Raw genomic sequence first — 22403 nt, 5'->3', positions numbered from 1 at the left:
GGTGCGTACCCCCACCGTACATACACGGGTGGGGGTACGACTCGAACGTACACGGGTGTACATACATCGGGGGGGTACGACACGTACACGGGTGTACATACACGGGGGATACGACACGTACACGGGTGTACATACACGGGGGGTTGGCGAGTACGTACGGGGGCTGGGGGGGGTCGGCATGTACATACGGGGGCTGGGGGGGGGTCGGCGCGTACATACGGGGGCTGGGGGGGTCGGCGCGTACATACGGAGGTTGGATCATAATTCCGCGGTCGGACTTCACTTTTCACATTTGTGCGGTAAATCGTCCGAGGACGTGTCGGACACATTTTCCGACCCGAGGACGTGAGGGGAATAATTCCCAATGCGATTCGTATGGACTTTTTCCCATGCGAATCGTAGTTGGCAGTTTGTACGGCACCGGATACGAGTCGTACGGGGAATTTTTTTACCGGATCGTAATCGGCACCAAGATGTTCTTGAAGTGTTTTTACTTAAAATAAAATAGAACATCTGTATTTTGAGCGAGTGATATGCTGATGTTTGAGAATAAAATATCAAACCACATTTAAAGCTGTTATTTCAATAATAATTCATGTGTATTTGGGAGATGCATAACTGGTTGTATTTCCTTGGTGCCAGGGACACTTGGTGCTGTGGCTGTTTTTTTATTAGGTAGGTTGAGATATTTTATATTGATACGTTTTTACCAACATTGCTGTTGTTAATCCCATTTTATGTGTGGGGGTGGTCAGTGTTCTATCACAATATTGAGTGCCAAAATATTGTTTCCAGCATATCAACAAAAAGTACATCATGAGATCGACAAAAAGTACATCATGAGGGTAAGTATATATATGTAAGTATATGTCACGGGGCGGGGGTGCCCAGGGAGAGAATGGGCCAGACAAGAGACTGGTGGGAGGTACAAGACGTTACCACACCTCTTCTTTTCCCTCGACAGGATGACTGGATTTGTCCTTCCTGAGCACACCACGGTAAACAGACATAATATCGAATTCAAAATATCGAGAGGACAGAATATCGAGTTTTTAATATAGAATGGACAGAATATAGAATTGCCAAAATATAGTGGTGAAGAATATCGAAAATCAGGTAGGAAATAAAATATCGATTTAAATAATATAGAAGTAAGTAATATCGACAGTCATAATATAGTTGTTAAAAATATCGAATTTTTTTATAGTGTTTTAAGTGTTAGTATATGTGTTAAAAGTATGTATACATTTTTGAATGTATGTTTGAATATTTTTAAAGTAATGAATTTTATGTTATTTAATTTTTGTGTAATGTAATTCCGTAGCGGGTTGTGGGTTTATAGGGGATTAGGGTGGGAAGTAATTTAATTATAGTACATTAAATAATAATTTTTAGGATTTATTAATTATTTTTAATTTAATTTTGTGTTTTACTTCTGTAGCAGGTTGTGGGTTTATAGGGGAATAGGGTGGGAAGTAATTTAATTGTTATTAGGTAATTATTAATTGGTATTGAAAATTAATTGGTTGTTGATTAATTATTAATTGGTAAATAATTTGTATTAATTGGTAATTAATTAGTATTAATTGTTTAATTGATAATTATGTTAATTGTATTAATTGATTATTTGTAGCGGGTTGTGGGTGTATAGAGGAATATTGTGGGAATTAATTTAATTGTAAATAATTAATTATTGAAATAATTTTTGTATATTGCTAATTAATTTATTCTTAATTATTAATTGGTATTAATGTTATTTATTAATTTTTAGTTTTGAAAATCAATTGGTTGTTAATTAATTATTAATTGGTAAATAATTTGTATTAATGGGTAATTAATTAGTATTAATTGTTTAATTGATAATTATGTTAATTGTATTAATTGATTATTTGTAGCGGGTTGTGGGTTTATATGGGAATATGGTGGGAATTAATTTAATTGTAAATAATTATTGAAATAATTTTTGTATATTGCTAAATAATTTATTCGTAATTATTCATTGTTATTAATTTTCGGTATGGAAAATTAATTGGTTGTTGATTAATTATTAATAGGTTATTAATAAATAAAAACATTGGCATTTATAATAAATTAATTTTTAAATATTGCGTGATTGGTAATTAATTTTAATATTTTTATTTGGTATTCATAATTTATTTATTTTTAATAAAATATTAAATTATTATTTTCCCTACTATTGCACTCACTGGAGTGGGAATAGTAATTTTTACCCCTACGGTATCCAACGCTTTCCCTACTATTGCACTCTTTGGAGTGGGAATAGTAGTTTTACCCTCCCGCTATCCAACGCTGTCCCTACTGTTGCACTCTCTGGAGTGGGAATAGTAATTTGTACCCCTACGCTATCCAACGCTCACCCTACAGTTGCACTCACTGGAGTGGGAATAGTAATTTTTACCCCTACGCTATCCAATGCTTTCTCTACTGTTGCACTCTCTGGAGTGGGAATAGTAATTTTTACCCCTACGCTATCCAACGCTTTCTCTACTGTTGCACTCTTTGGAGTGGGAATAGTACTTTTTACCCCTACGCCATCTGACGTTTTCCCTACTGTTGCACTCACTGGAGTGGGAATAGTAATTGTTACCCCTACGCTATCCAACGCTTACCCGTGAGTTGCACTCACTGGAGTGGGAATAGTAAATTTTACCCTCCCGCTAGCCAACGCTTTCCCTACTGTTGCACTCTCTGGAGTGGGAATAGTAATTTTTACTCCTACGCTATCCAACACTTTCCCTACTGTTGCACTCTCTGGAGTGGGAATAGTAATTTTTACCCCTACGCTATCCAACGCTTTCTCTACTGTTGCACTCTTTGGAGTGGGAATAGTAATTTTTACCCCTACGCCATCTGACGTTTTCCCTACTGTTGCACTCACTGGAGTGGGAATAGTAAATTTTGCCCTCCCGCTATCCAACGCTTTCACTACTGTTGCACTCTCTGGAGTGTGAATATTAATTTTTACCCCTACGCTATCCAATGCTTTCCCTATTATTACACTGTCTGGAGTGGGAAAACTAATTTTTACCCTCCCGCTATCCAACGCTTTCCCTACTGTTGCACTCTCTGGAGTGGGAATAGTAATTTTTACCCTACCGCTATCCAACGTTTTCCCTACTATTGCACTTACTGGAGTGGTAATAGTAAATTTTACCTGCCCGCTATCCTACGCAAAAAATATAGCATTTTTGTAATAAATATTACGTTAATATACATGTATTATTATTATTTTTTTTACTTACATTAATTATTTATTAATTTTAAACTAATTTAATTATGTTTCAGTTAATTCTATGTTTTATTTCATTAGTTTTACATTAATTTTAAGACATTTAAAAAAATTCGATATTGTGACTAACTATATTTTTTACAACGATATTTAGGATTCTATATTTTTGTACTTACCTGTTTGGAGATAGGGCTTCGATATTTTGGCATTCTATATTTTTCCTTCGATATTTTTGCAATTCGATATTCTTCTTCTCGATATTTCATCAGTGATCCCACACCACACAGAAAGGAGCCCCGGTCCCTTTAACTGGGACTCTGTGATCGAGGACTCCGCCCCCAGGGATGACGTCGCAGCCTTTGGACCAACAAGAGGAGACGAGATCCGGAAGACCGTGTGTGTCATCACCGGAGGACGCGAGGAGTGAGAGGAAAAGCGAAGAGTGGAGAACGAGTCGGACAGCGGAGGAGTACAGAGCGAACATCAGCCCGAGGAAGATCGGAGGAGAATCGAGAGAAACGGGAGAGCCAGGAGGCCACCGGGAACACGCTTCACCCAGCTACGCTCCAGGAGGAGCGTGGCTAACACGGGTACGAGAGCGGTTCGCGGGCTGGGTAGGGAGGCGGGAGAGGCCTGAAGCGTAGAGGCCTTGTATATAGAAATTCCCCAACCCGACACCATCACTCCCCTCCGTTTGTCAAGAATTCCTGTCATGCGAGGGGAGGAAAACGGTAACCAGCGAAAACGGACTACATCTCCCAGGATGCTTAGCGGTTGAGAGGTTATGTAAACAGGAGAGCTGTTACATAACTCAAGGAAAACACGCCCTTATGTAAACAGGAGAGCTGTTACATAACTCAAGGAAAACACGCCCTTATGTAAACAGGAGAGCTGTTACATAACTCAAGGAAAACACGCCCTTATGTAAACAGGAGAGCTGTTACATAAACTCAAGGAAAACACGCCCTATAAAGGGAGGAACCGGGAGGTACAACGCTGTCGGATATTGTGTTTACACCGACGTACCTGCTTAGTGAAGAGCAGTGTTCCGGAGTGGTGCTCCAGTAAGGCAAGAACGGAGGTAGGTCGAGTCGTTACTCCCTGGGCCGTGTCTTGCCCCATCGTCACCTGCGAAGGACCCGGAAGCTCTACCGGATAACCATTGAGCTTCGCTTTTTGACTCGGCTGAGTCAAAGCGCAGTGGCGCTTTTGCTGGTTGGAGTCGTAACTCCCAGCCCGACCAGAGATACAGGGACTGCCAGCTGTAACGCACACCAGGAGGTGTTTGCCGCGTTACAGACTCGGAAGTCCACAGGATCGATCGAGCGGCTGCTCTCGGTTCAGTCTTCTTTGCTTGTGATTGGGGTATCGGTGACGCATCACCAGGAGGTGACTCCGCGTCCCGGTGCAGTCTGAGGAAGAGGTTGAGCGGCTGCTCCCTTCAGGTAGAGACCCCGGCTGGGTGTTTCCCTGACTCCTCGATTCTCCCCAACACTCTTCGTGCCCCTCACAGCCTACCGATTGGCATTGTCGGCCATTTTCATTTCTGCCCTCTGTTGGCATACGCCGGGATCAGCGTATATGCAGAGGACGGTTAGGACCATCCGTGCTGTGGGCTGGTAACGTACTTAGCCTGGAGGATTCCAGTCACTATAACCTTTGTTTATCCCTTGTATTATTTTTGCCTTCATTAAAATAACTAAACCTTCACAAGTGGTTGCGTTCTCATTATCGTGTCTGTTAAACGATCCTGAGACGTTCAGGGCGTTACACCGTTAGAAGTGTGTCTCTGGGTTTTGGGTTGCTCCTTCACTCCCTTTCCCTCCAAAGGCACAACGTCACAAAAACACTTACACACTGTTTTCCTCTTCCATTTTGGGGTTCCACAGTGAAACAACGCTAGCATCCTGCTCCTTGGAAATTACGGAGGGAGAACGACTGGTGATCAACGAAGAAGTCACCAAGAGACGGGGAAGCGAGAATGAGACGTACCGGTTGCTTTTTGTATTTCTACCTGCATACTGGCTTCACGTAGACGACAAGTGCTCCATAAAATAAAACCCACTTTAACTTGCCTTATTGTCCCGCCCCTTACTTCAGAAACGCTACAACATAGTTTTATTTGTGACATACATTTGAGTGATCACTACTATAATCCTGCAAGTTGTGGTCACTACTGCGGTCGTATCCAATATGGTTACTACTGCAACATTGATCAAAGTCATTAGTAGCTCGAAACAAAGGTCAGAAGGAGCTCTGGTTATAGAAAAGGTTGGAGACCTCGGGTCTAGTTTAGACACTTCATGGTGCCCTTAAGATTGAGAAATGGACCCTGCTTTTTAACTATCTAATACTATCAAGCAAGGATTTCCAATTATTCCTTGAAATCATAATTGTGATCACAAGAATGAACTTGCACCAAACAATTAGAACTGAACTGAGAATCTATGTTCACTGGTGTGATGTCAAACTAGTAAATAGATTGTGCTGTACGGCCCAATTCATCTTAAATTACTATATTTAAGGATCCAGAATGTGCAAATTTGAACGTGTTTAAAAAGTAAAGATTTTGGTTCTATGAGAGAAACTCACAGTATGTTGATCAGGGTGCGACTGTAATTTAACACTTTTTCCCCAAAAAAGTCTTCTTGGCATCCCATAAAAGGATTTATGCAAACCACCACTCTGGGGGGAGGGAGGCTGCAAGAAAAAGTGTGATTTTCCAAGTTAACTCCTATAGGAAATTCTACTCACTCTCTGTTACAAAAAAACGGTTGAACAGAATTTCAGCTTTTGTGATTTGGCATAAAACTGTTGAGCGTTTTTTGAGAAATTTAAAGAGGTGCTCGATTTGTGCATGAGGGGGTTCTCCCTCAGAAAAAAGTTAGGTAGATTGTGATGGTTGGTCCCTTGGTACTGGACATCAGAACCAATTTTCTTTTTTAAATGCTTCAACCTAATTGGTTGAGGAGCTATTTCTCCCTTTGCCCATTTCGGCATTGTGGGACCGGTCTTAGAATACCAAAACAATCTGATTGGCTGACCGCACCATTGAACAAAATGCTGAGACCGCCATTACAGAACTGAGGGACTCAGCACCAGATGCTGAATTTCAAGATAAAAGGGTACATAAGGGGCAGGGTGAACACCCTGCCCCCTAGCCCATATTCGGGGGTTCATAGGAACTTCCCTCACCCCCCTTTAATTAAAATTTGACTTTATTAGGAGGAGTACTGCGGTACTACCACTGGGCTCCACGCTGCACCTGTGCATCACCGTAGTGCTATATTAGTGTAAGAGTGCAGCAGTACTGAAAATAATACTAAAATGCACATTCCATGTGTGGTGGGGAATGGGTGGCCTGTTGGGCACAGGGTAGGCCTTGTAGTCAACCTTGGTACATGTGGTTGGGCTCCCGGGGATTGGGTGCCAATCCTGGCGCAGGCCAGACCCTACACCCAAGCCCTGCTGTACACAGCCCAAGGAAGTATGCAGCAGAGGGCTAGGTGCCCGTGTGGGGGTTGGCCATTGAGTCTGGCCAAAGGCAATATGAAGCGAGGCTTTACTGATGACAAGTTAAATGATGTTGGTGATGTCCTACTGAAACATTATTGAGTATCTGGTGAGCGATGATAACCATAAATGCTGAATGTCAGTGGTTTCAGGCCATTGAGCGAGAACCATATCTCTGTTTTTAACTGTTTTCAGTTCATTTTATGATGTACTTCGTTTTGTATTTAATGGCTATGTGCAGTGGCGGTTGGGCGCAGGCACCCAATTGCCACTGCACAGAATTTCTTCTGTGTGCAGCATTTGACGTTCCGCCACTCTGTCATTGTTTCTCTATTTCTCACTTTCTATCTCTCTGTTGCACACCTTTTCTGTCTTTTTTGCTTTTTAAAAATCTTTTTGGGAAAGCTGTGTATCAAATCCAAGTCACAATTTGACAAAATGGTGGAAGAGTCCACTATTTAAAAGGGACACTCTTGCAATTGCATTTTGAGTTGCCAATCGTGCAGAATTTGCTATGTGTTTTCCAGGTCTGCTACTTGAGTTTCCCTGGCCTCTAGATTTCCACAAGCCCACAACTCCCAACTTACCACTGCCCGGGATTGAGATACTTTGGTAAAAAGCTACCCCATTCCTGTAGAAATGTTTTTTTTCACAGCATAAAAGTCGGGATTCGTAATCAATGCATGAATTTCAGAATAGCAAAAAAAACATAGGTTTCCAGCCAAGCAAATGTGCCTACAGATTCAAATATGATTGACAGTGGTTGCAAATCCCATTATTGCAACATTAAAAGGCTGAGATATACAAAAATGATAACCTTTTCAAGATCACCAGTCGCCTTTTTCAAAAGCGTATATCCTGACAACTACTGAACAGATTTTTACCGAACCCACAAAAGCATGCTTTCTGAGTAATGTTCTACATTCATGGCACTTTTAGGTGGATATCTGTACAGCTGTTTTTGCTGTAAGTGCAAGCAAAAATTCCTATTGGTGCTAAATAGAGAAAACGCATATTTTTTCAACTCTCCCCCTTAACGTTTTTCCCTACAGGCACATCAACAAAACTTGCAAGCCAGACCTTAGCAGAATATGCTGGTCAAATGGCAATTTTCTTGGCGGTCCACGGGAGGCAGTTATAGACAAAACAAAAAAAATGCCTTTTCAATTGAGGGTGCGACAGAACCAGAATTGCTCAGTGTGTGCGTGTATATACATCATATGTTTTTGCACACGTAAAAGAGAATTGACTCAAGTAGCTTAGCCTACTTTCTTTTTCTTTAATGGACAAATTAATGTGGTCCATGTAGCCCATAATCCAAGGAAGATTGACAGAAACACGTGACCGCAGCCAGGAACTGAAGGCAGACTTTACATCTTGTTCACTTATGTCTGCATCCTGAAAAAAGAAAAACAAAGTTAGATCTAGAGAAGAAGAAAATGATTTCCTGGTATATCAGACAAAGAAAAAAGGATTTCATTCTAGAAGTCCTTTCCTGAACACTTTCTATACAGCATCATATTCCCAGTGACTAGTGCCACACAGTAGTAACCTAAAATGTCATAGGGTGCTATGATGCTATAGCAATGACTGTGCAACACAGATGGAAATAGCGTAACAGAATTCAACAAAAAAGATGAACACTATGACATTTTCTGGATAATTTTGCCAGATATCAAAATGTTAATCATAGATCATGATGCTTCATTATTTATTGGACTGGCTTCCCTGGACATGTTGGTGCCTCAAATACATTTTAATGGATTAACAGACAACATTTAGCAACACAATACATTACAACTGTACTCAACACACATAAAATAGATACCTACCTCTAACAACAGTTCTCCTGGGTAGGCATATTTCAAAGATTCATATCTATGACTTGTCCATTATCATCAGATTTGGACTACACAGAAGGAAAAGTTTAAAACAGCAGTAGCAGAATGCACGCATTTAACATTGTACTTATGTGCAGTCTATCCACCACAGTGTATGGCTTGGCAGACAGCCAATGAGGTTGATATACTCCGAACGCCACTACCTATGAGAGTTCCATATGTCAGGTGTTCGAAGCACATTATGTGAAAGGTAACAAATGAGTTATAAAGAAGGGAAGAAACAGGGTGTTTTGTGAATCTATAAAGTATACCAATGCTGGAGAACTTTAGCCGTTAGTAATGCTTTCTTCTAGAGGGCAAGGGCTTTCATAAATGCACATGCTAGAACAAGGACTACCAAGCAGTGCCTGGCAGGGATGAGGGTCATCTTAGTTGAAAAGGTTCTGTAGCATTAAAAGTCCAAATGCTTTCACAGATTTGGCTTTTTAGAAGGCTTTGCAGTAGTCACTGGACAACTGAAGTGTTTACTTTGTAAAAGAGTGCCATTTGAGTGAAGAGAGAAGAAAACAAGTTACTTACCTGTAACTACAGTTATCCGGTATTGGTACCTTTCATAGATTCACATGTCTGAATCAGAATAGCAAGCAGTACCCTAATTGTACTGTCGTTAGCAGATGCTGGGAGACATGTATACGTAAACTCCCAATGGACATCCATATCCTTGAAATATTGTAATGACAAAGCATTAAAAGCAATAACCATATTAAAAGAGCCAGTGGATATAAGCATGAGAATATATAAATACAACTTAAAGCATAGTAACGTACAAATTGAGAAACATAGGAGCATGAACTCAGTAAGCAATATAACAGTAAAGAAAGCTAATAGTAGACAAGCCTTTAAGAAATCTAAAGAATCTGATCTTAGTGAAAGAGATGGCGTAACACAGCTTGTCCAACTGCTGCATCCTCCCTTTGTGCAGATTGGAGGCAGTAGTGTCTCGTGAACGAGTGGACATTCTTCCATGTCGCAGCACGGCATATTTTGTCCAGTGTAAACCCAGCAAACGTAACTGTAGATGCAGCAACAGTTCTGGTGGAGTGTGCTTTAGACTTCCCTGTGGGAGGTTTATAGGCTTTTTCGTGGCAGAATTGAATGGCAGATGCGACCCATCTGGCTATTGTGGCTTTTGTTACGGCGGTTCCCGTTTTCCTTGACCGTAGGTCACCAACAGTTGATCCGTATTTCTGATATTTTTTGAAGATAACATTTCAAACACCTTTTTACATCCAATGAATGTAAAGCCCTTTCAGCTGTGCTGGATGGATTCAGAAACAAAGTTTGCAGCATTACTGGTTCATTCAAGTGAAACTGCGTCGGTACCTTCGGAATGAACTTAGGATTTGTCCGTAGGATCACAAACCTGTGTAAAGCTGAAGTCTGAATCTCACTAACCCTTTTTGCGGAAGTAAGAGCCAGCAAGAGGGCTACTTTCCAAGTGAGGAATTTAAGTTCTGCTTTATGGATCGGTTCAAAAGGTCGCCTCATCAGTTGTGCTAAAACCACATTCAGTTCCCACTCTGGAGGAGGTGCACGCACAGGAGGAAAAGTGTGAAAAAGCTGTTTTATAAGAGAAGATGAACATAAAGATGGAAATTGAGGAGACTACCTGTACCTGGAAAAAGCAGCCAGGTGAACCTTGACTGACGAAAATGTGAGGCCAGACTTGGCCAGTGAGAGCAAGTAAGGTAGAATCTGTTCAGCAGGGGCTTGAACTGGATGAACTTCACTGGTTTCACACCAACAACAGAATCTTTACCATTTAAGACGATATGTTTTGACAGTGCTTTCAGCATGGGATTTAGACAGTATGTCTCGACAGTCCTGTGAAATATTGAGGTCTTTGAACTCTAGGAATTCAGGAGCCATGTGTGCAAGTGCAGGGACTGTGGATCCGGTTGGACTACCTGGCCCTTGTTCCGTGATAACATCGTTGTTGTTGGATGCAGGCGAATGCGTCGGTCTTGTGACAAGAGAAGAAGCTCCTGGAACCACTACTGTCTGGACCAACGGGGTGCAAGCAGAATTAGGCGGCAGCCCTCCAAATTCATCTTGTTGAGCACCCTGGGGATTAATGTAATGGGGGAAAAGCATAGGCATAGATCCCGGACCATCTCATTGAAAGGGCATTCCCCCATGACCCCGGTTGAGGGAACCTGCTGGCATAATATAGCATTTCTTGTTCTCCTGCGATCCAGAGCTGGTTTGCCCCATGTCAGAAAGATTTTGTTCACCTGAGTTTGTTCCAACTCCCACTTGTGGCAGTCGGACTGAGACCTGCTTAGTGTATCTGCCAGGGTATTGTGCAGACCCCTGACCTGCTCGGCCTTCAAGGATATGCCGTAGAACGCTGTCCATTCTCACAATTCCTGCGCCTCTTGAGGAAGCATCACAGATTTTGTTCCACCTTGTATATGTAGTACATGCTGGTCATATTGTTGGTACGGACCAGCACTGAGGAACCTTCTATCCTTGAAAGGAAAGCCTGAAGAGACAAAAATATGGCTTGGAGTTCCAAACTTTTGATGTGGTGTTGTTTCTGTATCCGAGACCACTTTCCCTGGATTTGCAAATCCTGTAAATGACCTCCCCATCCTTCCATGGAGGCGTCTGTTGTTAAGACAAAGTCCAGGATGCTTTGCAGAAAGGTGAGACCTTGGGCAAGATTTTCTGTTTGGGACCACCAATGTAGTGCGTCCACCATTCGTGCAGTTATTCGGATAACATCCTCGAAAGACCCCAATGCTTGTTGCCATGGTTTCTGTAGTTCCTCTTGAAGAGGTCTCATCTTGAGCCGTGCCAAAGGAACCAAGTTGATTGCTGAAGAGCACATCCCCAGGAGCGATTTGAATATTAAAACAGAAACAGACTTTCTTTTTGTAAATGGTTGTTGCTAATTTTTTATGGCGCACTTGACGGTCTTGAGACAAGAATGCTTTGCACTGGACGGTATCCAGGGACGCTCCTAGGAACAAAATGACCGGAGTTGGAAGCAAATTCGATTTGTCCTTGTTCAAAGTGAGTTCCAGCCTTTTGGGAGCCTACGGACTTGCCCCAACGAGGGAGACTTTGGGTTACGCTGGGGCAAATGGTTGCAAAGCGGAACATTGCCCGTCTGTGGGAGGCATCGACTCCACCTAAACTGGCGGACTGGCAAAACGATATGGACTGGTGCATGCTACAGGAAAAGGCGGTATATACGGCGCGAGGGTGCCCACGGAAGTGGGGGGAGGTGTGGTCACTGTGGAACACCTTCCGAGGGGACATAGTTGAGCCTCCGCAAGCCCGGCTGTCTGGCCTGGAGATTCCGGTCTAATCAATGGCTGGTGCCCGACCTCAAGTATATTGGTTTAGTCTTCCTGCTGTCTCTGTAAGTTGCCGGTGCTGTGACACCCCAGAAGTGATTGCACTGTTATGACCAGTCTTTTGTGACCTGATTTTGTTATGGTTTTTAAAAACAATAAAAAGATTTTACAAAGTGAGTCCCAGTGTAGAGAACAGATGGAGACAAGCTGTTGTGGCAAGATTTGCTTCCTGCTCTGACGGAGCTTTGAGCATCCAATCGTCGAGGTATGGGAAAACTTAGATCCCTCGGGATTGCAAGGTCGCTGCTACTGGTGCCAAGCACTTGGTGAAAATGCGTGGCGCTGATTTTAGGCCAAACTGGAGCACCTTGAATTGATAGTGGGTGTCAGCCACTGTGAACCATAGATATTTTTGATGTTTTGGATGGATAGAGAAGTCATGAAATCCCCTTCGTTTAAGCATCCCAGAATATCGGAAAGCGTTACCATCCGGAATGTTTGTTTTTGGAGAAACTTGTTGAGTTTGCAGAGGTCCAGAATCGTTCGCCATTCTCCTGACTTCTTTCCGATTAGGAAGAAACAAGAATAGAAGCTGGTTCCTTTCTGTGAGGATCGTACTTCTTCTATAGCTTCCTTGAGGAGCATGATCAAGACTTCTTGGCCCAATAAGTGAAGACGAGGGGAAGGGGGACCCCTGGGCGGAGTAGTAGGTGGTTTCTGGAAAAATTCCAGTGTGTGACCCTTGGTGACTAGGTCCAGCACCCAGCGTGTTTGAAGTGATCTTGTGCCACCGCTGTGCGTTAGCAGAAATTTTTACACCCACGGGTAGGGAGGGAATTTTGACTGCCACACTGAGAAGCTCATTGCTTTCTGGCAAAGTCACGGCCTTGTTGCTGTGTTCGCTTTCGGCCGCCCAGGCGAGATAAACTAGCCGTCGGTGACTGACATGTACTATAAGCATAAGTCATGTTGACTGCAATTCTTCACGTTGTAAAAGGTCAATAAAATATTTTATTAAAAAAAAAAAAGTTTATTGGGAAATGCTGTTCCAAGGAACATAGCATACAAGGTGAGTTACAATCTTATTCAAAGGTTCAGGACAAGCTGTATACTGAGGAGGGTACATTAATGAGGGGAGATGTTGTTGATCATACAAATGTTTTTCATTACTTGTACTTGGCTCTTAAGGAACATCAAGGCAGTCCAGGCCCTACAAAAGGCTATGTGAGCTTTACTGTGGCCTTCCATGGACAATCATTTTTTTATTTACAGGCTCACCTCCAGCTTCTCAAAGTGCTGACACGTGTCTTAACACTTGTAACACTCAAATACGCCTGTTCTGCTTTCACAGTAATCAGGGTGAAAACTGTGCTATCATGTGGGCTCTGTACAATGTTTACTGCATGGAAAGAGATATGTCAATGCGCTTGTAGATTTCAATTCCAAATGGGTATATCGCATCTTTGTTAATAAGCCTACTGCACATAGTGCTCTAAATTTTCTGGAAAATCTCTTTATCATCTAAGGATATCCACACATGTTAGGTTCTGATAACTGTGTTGAATTTGTGTACTACAGGATGGAATATTATTTGTACCGGGCAGGGATCAAACAGCTCACTGTAGCACTTATTTACACCACACAAAACAATGGAATTACAAAAAGAATTGTAAAGGAAACCATTCACCTTGCTACTAATCCTGGTATTAATGTAGATGAGGAATTAAGAAACAGGCTTTGGAACTACCATGTTACACATCATTGCACCATTGTTGCATCCCAAAGATCCTGTATCCAACCTGCCCGTGTATGGTCAAGAGTGGTGTGGCGGAAATGGTGCTGTCAGTAGGCAGGCACTTCGGGAAAATGTAAGATTGGTACAAAGAAAGAGTTCAGACAGATACAATAAGCTGCATCACAATAAGGAAATGCTTTAAATGTGGCTGAACTTGTCAGGATATGGAAGTCTACCAGTGATGACAAAGCTAAATCAAAGTGCTTCAAAGAAACCTGCAATATTAGAGTGAGCAATGGGCTAGTACAGGAGCTTAATGGCTTTTGGTGGAGCAAGAGAATTGTGGCTAAACACAGGAATTGTGTGAATGTCTTAGTTAATGACATGAATATTGAAGGTAGCGTAACTGGGATGCCAATGAATGGCAACGGTTGTGTGCTGTTTCCAGGTTCATGCTGTGATCACCTTTCAAGAACACTTTCTGATTCTTCCCTTAAACAGTCATTGCAAAGAGTATATTAATCCTGATTGTGTGGGAGGAGGCATGCATAGAGGTGAGGCAGAGGGCATTATTTCGAGTGAAGACCCGTTTCAAATGTGCAACTGAAGGATCTTGTGAGAATGGTGGCAAGGAAGACTTTATTAGAGAAATGGGAAAGCATGTGTGTCTTGTGTGCACTTCAATGAGCATAAGGAGATCACTGTCTGGTTAGGGGAAATACAAAATGTGTCTGTATTGATGGTGAAAGATATTGATAAGGGAGTCACCATTCCCTAGCGGACACTTTTTTTGCCACCCATGCTGAAGATGTTTTCAGAATACATATATATAATATAAATATATTACCACTGTAGGAACACATTTTTTTTAAATTCCAAGGCCCTTATTTAAGTTCTACGGGTAGAACTTGGAAGTGGTGGCAATTCACTATCAGGCATCGACAGTGGTTGAAATGTATTGGGATGTGAAAGCAAGCACTGTGGAAATCGATAGACATAAGAAAGATAGCTTGCTTAGGATTGCGAGACAAATTTATAAACGCGTAATTGGGCTTAGGAAGGATGAATTGAGAAGACTAGCCTGGGAAGATCTTGAAAGAGCTAGCGCTCTCAAGGACTCTAAGGGCTTTTGGGAAGTTATAAATCGTCCCCTTTTTTCAAATGATGCAAGGAACATGGAATCGACAATAACAGGGGAAGCTTGGGAATCTAATTTCTCAAATATATTCAACCCGAATGGTGTTTTACTCCAAGATCAAAGAGATAAAATAGTAATTAATTCACAAACTGCGATCCAACTTAGCTTATCCATCTCTCTTTGTGAGGTTGAAGATGCATCGGCAAAGGGTATTGCCTCAAAAGCCCCAGGCCCAGATGGGGTGCCCCTGGATCTGTTTAAAGGCAATCCCCAATTATGGGAGCCGTTGATGGTAAATGTTTTTAAAGTAGTAATAGTAGGCCGCATCCCTAGTTCATGGAAAGGGGCAGTGGTGGTACCGATATATAAAAAAAAAAAGGCAAGAGGAATGATCCTGTATGCTACAGGCCTATTTCTCTAATTGATGCTACATGCAAAGTCCTGGCGAGGGTAATTTTACTCTCCTGGAATCGTGGGCCAATGCCTCTGGTCTTATATCCCACACACAATACGGCTTCAGGAGGGGAATGGGAACAAACGAACAATGTCTTAAACTTTCTCTAATCATGGGTAAGTACGTGAAGGCCAATTGGAGGGGGGGGGGGGGGGGGTTCAATCCACCTGGCTTTCATGGACTTATCCAGTGCTTTCGATACATTTAGCAGGGGGAAGTTGTGGACACTTATGGAAAAAATGGGCTTTGGGGAAGCCTTTATTACCCTGTTGCGCAGGTTGCACGCGTCCACCACCGTCTCCCCGGAGGAGAGAAGACCAGGCCCATTGCCTCTACAGAGGGCGTTCGACAGGGCTGTATCTTGGCCCCTTTTTTATTTATTTTATATACAAATGGGGTGGATGAATTTTTATTAGAGCAGCAGTTGGATTTCTCTAGTATAGGAGGTAAATCGGTCCACTTATTGTCATATACTGATACGGTTTTGATGGTTCTAACGGCCAATAGCCTTCAAAAAGCCTTGAGCAATGGATTGTTGAAATTATGTGATGATCTCATGGAGATAATGAGTACAAACCATTACATAACGGATTAAAGAAGCTTTGATTGGAACTTTTGGAATATTCCTGATTATTTGAATAAATTCATGTATTTTGAAAACTTGGCAGTGCGCACTGAGGTACACTTTCTGATGGGGAGGTGCAACTGAAGTTATTTGGATACGCCCTGGTTTAGGGGACGATACCTCTACGCACGCCCACAAACGTTGTTATACTAATCAACACAGATAAAACAGTTTACCACAGAATGCGTGATTCAATAATCCTGTGTTACTTTTATGATTCACATGAATCGAATAAAGTTATTCGAACTTGAACTTGATAGCTTGCTCCAATAAAAGGTGTGAAGTTTTGCAGTGTGACTTTTAAAACTGTGTGGTTTCAGGTCTCAGGTTTACCTCAATAAATCTAAGACAGGTAGCAATTGCCAGATTTCTTGGTGACCCAATAGGAGAGCACACAACTCTTTCTTGCAGTGTGTGCAGATGCTGGGCTGGTAGAAGTCTTCCTTTAGAGGTAACTTGGTTTTTAGGTCAACTTCAGAAAATTATCATATTGAACAGTCTTAGCCCATACACCAACAGCCCAAATTTTTCTTCACACGTTGGCATCAGGTGTAAGCACCTTGGCATCTTTGAGTTTTCTGAATGTTTTCTAGTTCTGCTTTTAGTAACATGATCAGGATTTCCTCTAGCACAGGAGCATGTGCATTTTGAGAGTTTACCTCCTAGTTTAGGGTCATCAATGTCCAGCTCATGAGTGTTTTGCCAATATTAATAATGAAAAGACTGAAGAGCAAGCACAAAGCCTTGTTGCACTACTTGTTCAATGCTTATTCCGGGAGCGCACCCGCCTCTCACACCATAACAGACCCTTGCTGTATTGCTTTTATGCAAGTTTCATTTGGCAGATGCTAATTTCTCAGGTAGACCCTCTCTTTCTAAAGTGGGCCATAGTAGGGGCTGTCCACAGATTCGAATGCTGATTTAAAGTCGATGAAAAATGAATTCAGGGTCTCAGATCCTGAACTCACCTTCAGACTCTTCTTAATGATGAACTACAGTGACTACTAAGGGGCTGGTGTACACTTATGATTCATGCAAATCAAATATTTTAGGCGGGATCTTCTATCGATTTTAAGACACGCAGCAGAAGCATGCACCAGAAGAATATTTCTCAAATTAAGAGAAGCAGAGATCATGCAACTCGCCAACAAGCAGCGGCATTGCACCAATGGTGGATTGATTCACAAGCTACCCAAGCAGAAGGAACAAGATGAGTGGGTAAAAACAGCAGGCCAAAAAGAACAGAAATCAGAAGGGGTTTCCGGCAGGGCATGAATCAGGAAAAGGATGAGCGTGGGAAACGCGGGTTAGGATTCATACTGTTCAGTGAAAAAAGAACGGGTGAGTAAGCAGATGCACACGAGTATTGTGGCGAATACTCTAAATGATGCACACAAGTGTGACCCACACGTGCCCCTTAAACTTTAAAATTAACACCTATAAAAGCAGTTTCCGGTCCACCAGAAGGTGACAGCATGCCTACTCTAGCATGAGTAAATCTAGGAAGCAGGGAGCCAAGTTAAAAAAAGAAATCACAGCTCAAAGATTTAGTTAGAGATGTTATACACTTGAAACCCCTTTCAGGTGAAATTAGATTGGAGTTTAACAACTGCAGTGTGATACTGTTGAGGAGAAAGACACACACAGAAACGCTCCAATGACTAATTTTCACAGGAGGGAACATCTTCTCTTAATGACAGTTGATAATTAAAACATTCCCACTTGAATCTGGGGAGAACTGAAAATGCCAAGAGCTTCCGAACACAAAAAAATGAAGCAGATTATTTACAAATATGATTACGTTGGCAGCTGTGCACAAACACGTCCAGAAACAGAACAAACCTTACTCACCAGAGCATCCTTCGGCTGAAGCAGGAGTGTGGTTGGTATCTTTGGGATGACGTCTGATGAGGTTATTCTCACAGCAGCATGCAATTCAATGTCAAGTCTTGTTCGAAGGTCATCTGGTATCTAAAGGTCAATATTTTACAAACAAAATAAAATTGGTAACTGTAATGATGATATAATATTCGATTTCATCACATATCCTAAACTAATACTTATTTGTTTCAGGATTGCACTTCGGTCGAAAAATGCATCACCGGGTGAACACATCGAGCACTGTGTGGAGGAGCTGTTTTTGGATGGGTTGAGTAGCAACAACAACAATTTTATTCATTTCCAAAATATACATCTTATAAAAATATATTCTAAGATGCAATAAAGTAAAACCATTCAACACATTCATGCAGATTTATCTCCTACAAACCCGTCCACTATTTTACTACATAACTTGTTAAAAGCCTCAGTTTGTAACATCGTTCTAATCCCTTCATCGCAATTTTAAAACCTTCCTTCTGTTAGCATTTAATCATTGAAATACTCAGATTCATAATTTCATAAAGTGCTCAATGAATTAAAACTGATTAATTTTTCGTTCATACAGTTTCTCTTCTCTTTTTAGAAAAAGGTAAGATATACTTTGCGATGGCAATAACTCAATCTATTTGCCCCATTCCCAACAAGGTTGCCTGCACTTCAAAACGTGAATTCAGATCATTCCTCAGAAAGTAAGGGTGCAGGACTTTTTTCCTTTCATCCACATAAAATGGACAATATAACAATAAGTGTGTTACAGAGTATTTTGTTTGCAAAGTACAAGAGGAACAGCCATTGTTACCCAGCACCATCCTTTTGAGACCACGGATCTTCCATTCTGGGTCTATTTCGATCCATAACTGTATGGAAAGGACATGGCGGCTCCAAGATCTTCTTGGGTATGGATAAAAGGCATTTTTGAAGAGAGATACAGTTATCACTGGCTGAAGAGTAGATTCTAACTTTTTCCCTAGAGGGCTCTCTTTAGCTGCTTCCCCGTCATTTGGTCATCAACATCTGTGACACCAAGTGCCATACCAATTTCCCTCACTGTTGACATTGGTTTTAATGGGAATTTGTTTTCAGACAGCATTATATCCTGCAGCATCATCATTGATAGTTTATCCCTGGCCAAACCATGAGGCCCGGAAACTAGCAATCACAGTCCAGTCTAGCCTAACTGCTGGTGTCATTGCAGTTTTGGGGAGCAATGAGTGTCTTCAAACAGACTCGCTAATGAGTCCCAGTCAAACTGCTCATCGAGGGCCAAGAGTTCAGCGTCATAGAAGGCCTGCAGGACCAGCTTCCCAGAAATGACCTTCATGAGAGGGTCATCAGATAGCCCTCCAAACCTCAGACTGAATCTTTTCAAAATATTGGTTGTACTTAGTACAGTAGTTCTCGCCTTTGTAAAATGAGTTTCTCTTCTCGGATTCCAAGCAAAGGTAATTCCCAAATATGTGTACTCCTTAAGCTGCTACAAAGGTGCAAAGGTGAGGAATTAAGCAACCATGAGTATCTCTTTGTTTTTTTTGATAAAATCATAGTCTTGGTTTTTAATAACGTTGACCACCAAAGAGTTTGCCACACAATAGTGATTTAAAGCTTGCAACTTCCTTTTCAACCCAATAGGTGTCTAATCACTCAAAACTAAATTGCCCGCATACATAAGTCAATGGGTATGCACCCTTCCAATCCTGGGGCAAGGGAGTCAACTGCTCCTTAGGCATCAGGAAGGTCAGAAATAAATAGATCAAAAAGCATAGGTGCTAGGACACAACCTCGTCTTAGCCTATTATTCACCGGGATTTTGTCTGTTAAATTTCACAACCAATTTAAGTCCACTTGTACGCAGTTACCTTTATGAAGGGTCTGGATGATGGTCAACATGTCCTTAGGGATATTCCATCTTCCAAGTTCTTCCCTATAGGACCCTGCGATCCACCTTATCAAATGCGGCTTTGAAGTCAACAAAAAACAACATAGTTTACCAACTGTGCTTATTGCATTGAGTGTGTAAAACAGTGACTTACTGTGGAGAACTTGTCTCTAAACCACCTTGCTCTTTGGGGATTCTACCACTGCTGAATGCCCATGCCTCAAGGGCTTGCTGAGAGTTGGAGCATAGATTTAAGATGCCACATCCAATAAGGAGATTAAACGATAGTTTACTTGGTCACTCCTGGGGCTCTTTTGATACATAGGTTTAATTATAGCACGTCACTATTAAGGAGGGATTTACCCAGTGCTAGTCACTCACTTAAAAGAACATAGTAACCTTGCCCACCACAAGGGGTTTGACTTATAGAGGACAGCAGAGAGTCCAGCAGGGCCACCTGCTTGTGAGGATTTTACATTTTAAATTATCTCTGCAATTAACTCAGTCTCCTGTAATTGCGGTAGCGTCAACTGTGTGATAGTTATGATCATTTTTTCCCCTCTTAATTTTTTTTTTATAAAGCTCAGCAATGAACTTTACCCAATCTGCGTCTGATAATCTGGTTGGTTGGCGATCATTTTTCATAGGGGTGTTCATATTTCATACTTCCTTCCAACAATGTCATCAAGTGCCTCCTGAACTTCTAAAGCCTGGCTTGGTGTCATTGTAATTTTCTTTCCTCATGTATTTATCAATCTAGAATTTTATTTGTTTCAGAAATTTGAAACTGGAATTTACTTTTGAATTGTTAACTAGAACTGAAATTCATGCACAGGGGTTTTTGGGATTAAAGAGATAGTGTTCCTCCTTTAATAGTGGCAATAGTAGCAGGCAATTATCCATCCTCTTAAGCCATAGCCACAGTGGTCTAATGTCTAGAAGGTAAAATACTTCACCTTTTCTAACTAGCATGACCTGAAATTGGTAAGGAGGAAGGAAGGCCTGATTTGAGGGATGCTGTCTGTTCCCAATATCTGGGTGCCTCCCTTACTATGTTAGTCTCTCCCTGACCATGGCCACCATTGTCTTGATTGTGCCCGGATGACACACCTTTTTCTTGTCCTAGGTCCAATGTCTGTGGATTCCAGTCCACCTATCCTTGTTTCAGTATGTTCCTGATCAAGTGTTCGAGAAATCCAGTATTAACGGAAGCCGCATTGCTGAACCACGAGCGATCTGGCCCTTGCTTACAGGTACTCTATGGAATTATTTTTTTGATCCGCACATCACTGTTGGATACGAAGACTGATGCCTGTATTTGAATAATTAGGGATGTAACTTCCCACTAATCCTCGTTTGCTGATTCCCCTTTGAAGCAAACCCATATAGGTTTCTCCACTACCCCTGGACTGTTTATTCATTCCTTGAACTGACCTTTTATCCATTCCTGACATATTAAATTGCCTAACCACTGTTCCCCTGGAAACCAACCCTGGTTTCTCCCCAGCTGGTTTTATGGATACTCCTACATTGCACCCGGAAGAAGGTTTGACGATCTATACCGAAACGTGTATCGGTGCTTACTTTGGATCAGGAACTTTAAGACCAGGAACTCGAAACAATTCTAGCTTCTATGAATGAAGCAAACTAGGATGTACAAATAGAAAACCTTTGATTTGAGTATAGTCATGCACAAAATTAGGAATTGATTTTGTCTAATGCAGTTGTTCCTAGTCAGTTACAGAAATAATATTACAATTGAAATTTTTATTTTTTATTTTTGTCGTATGTCTTAGAATGAAAGTACTGACAGTATGAATCTGTATGTCTGATTTAGTGATTTGGAGTTTGACGGTCTTGGTGTGGGGTTGATGGAACCAGTGGTTCCCTGTGATTTACAAGTATAGGTTGTAAATAATACTGTTTATGTAGGTTTGAATATCTGAATACATTGTATAGAATTGTATATATTATAAATATTATGAATAAAACTTGATATACCCCATGAACTGCAAAACAAATGTTTATGGAATTTATGTGTATATAAAAAAACTGTTGCGTTGAGGCTCCTAAGCGACTTATTGCACATTCAAATCATTGATCAGACTGTGTCCTCAACTAATACCAGGCAGGTACTGATTTTCTCTTATGTTGTGACCAAGTGTTCATGTTTCCACATGAATACCCATCACCACCGTCCATGTCCTTCAGTTCTATGGTTGACATCTATCTCCCTGTCTTTCTGGGCTTTGTCCTCTTGTCCCAGTTGCTCCTTTTCCCATGATACGTGTCCACTTGTCCCGGCATATCCATGCTCATTGTGCCTAGAATTACTGCCCCATATTCCATGCCATTCTGTCATAGTTTCAGCTCGTTGCAGATCTCTTTATCTCAGTGCATCAACATCCTAGTCTTTGGGTCCATGTGTAGATCTAAAGATACCTTTTCAACTGAATATCTGTTTCTACCCATCCTATGATCCAATTCTCTCTGAAAAATGACCCATGTATTACTGCGTTCGTTTTTAGAATGTTTAAGAAACCACGGTCTGTGTTTCTCTGTCCCATGGCCATTTTTCCTCCAGGAATGGCTCTAGTCTTCTTAATCAGGGTGTCTTCATCACAAGGTGTCAACGTGTGCAGGTGCCCATCTGCTTGTCCTGCTTTTACCTCTGGTGTTAAATGCAGGTGGATTTTCTTGCAGTGTAATTAGCAGGCGCATATGC

General features: G+C 41.6%; 1 protein-coding gene across 2 annotated transcripts in view; it reads right to left on the bottom strand.

Moving 5' to 3' along the window:
- Positions 1 to 22403, bottom strand: part of PEX1 (peroxisomal biogenesis factor 1) — an 831513-nt gene that overhangs the window by 551162 nt on the left and 257948 nt on the right. For both annotated transcript variants that reach the window (XM_085631051.1, XM_085631052.1), the window contains exons 6-7: positions 17773 to 17892; positions 8032 to 8161 (exon numbers count right to left, since the gene is read on the bottom strand). In XM_085631051.1, coding sequence (XP_085487177.1) covers positions 8032 to 8161; positions 17773 to 17892 — 250 coding nt within the window. The remainder of the gene's footprint in view (positions 1 to 8031; positions 8162 to 17772; positions 17893 to 22403) is intronic.

Source organism: Triturus cristatus, chromosome 10 (genome assembly GCF_964204655.1).
Source record: "Triturus cristatus chromosome 10, aTriCri1.1, whole genome shotgun sequence".
Taxonomy (NCBI): domain Eukaryota; kingdom Metazoa; phylum Chordata; class Amphibia; order Caudata; family Salamandridae; genus Triturus; species Triturus cristatus.
Note: the sequence above shows the minus strand (reverse complement) of the source record. Positions and strands in the feature narration are given on the sequence as shown.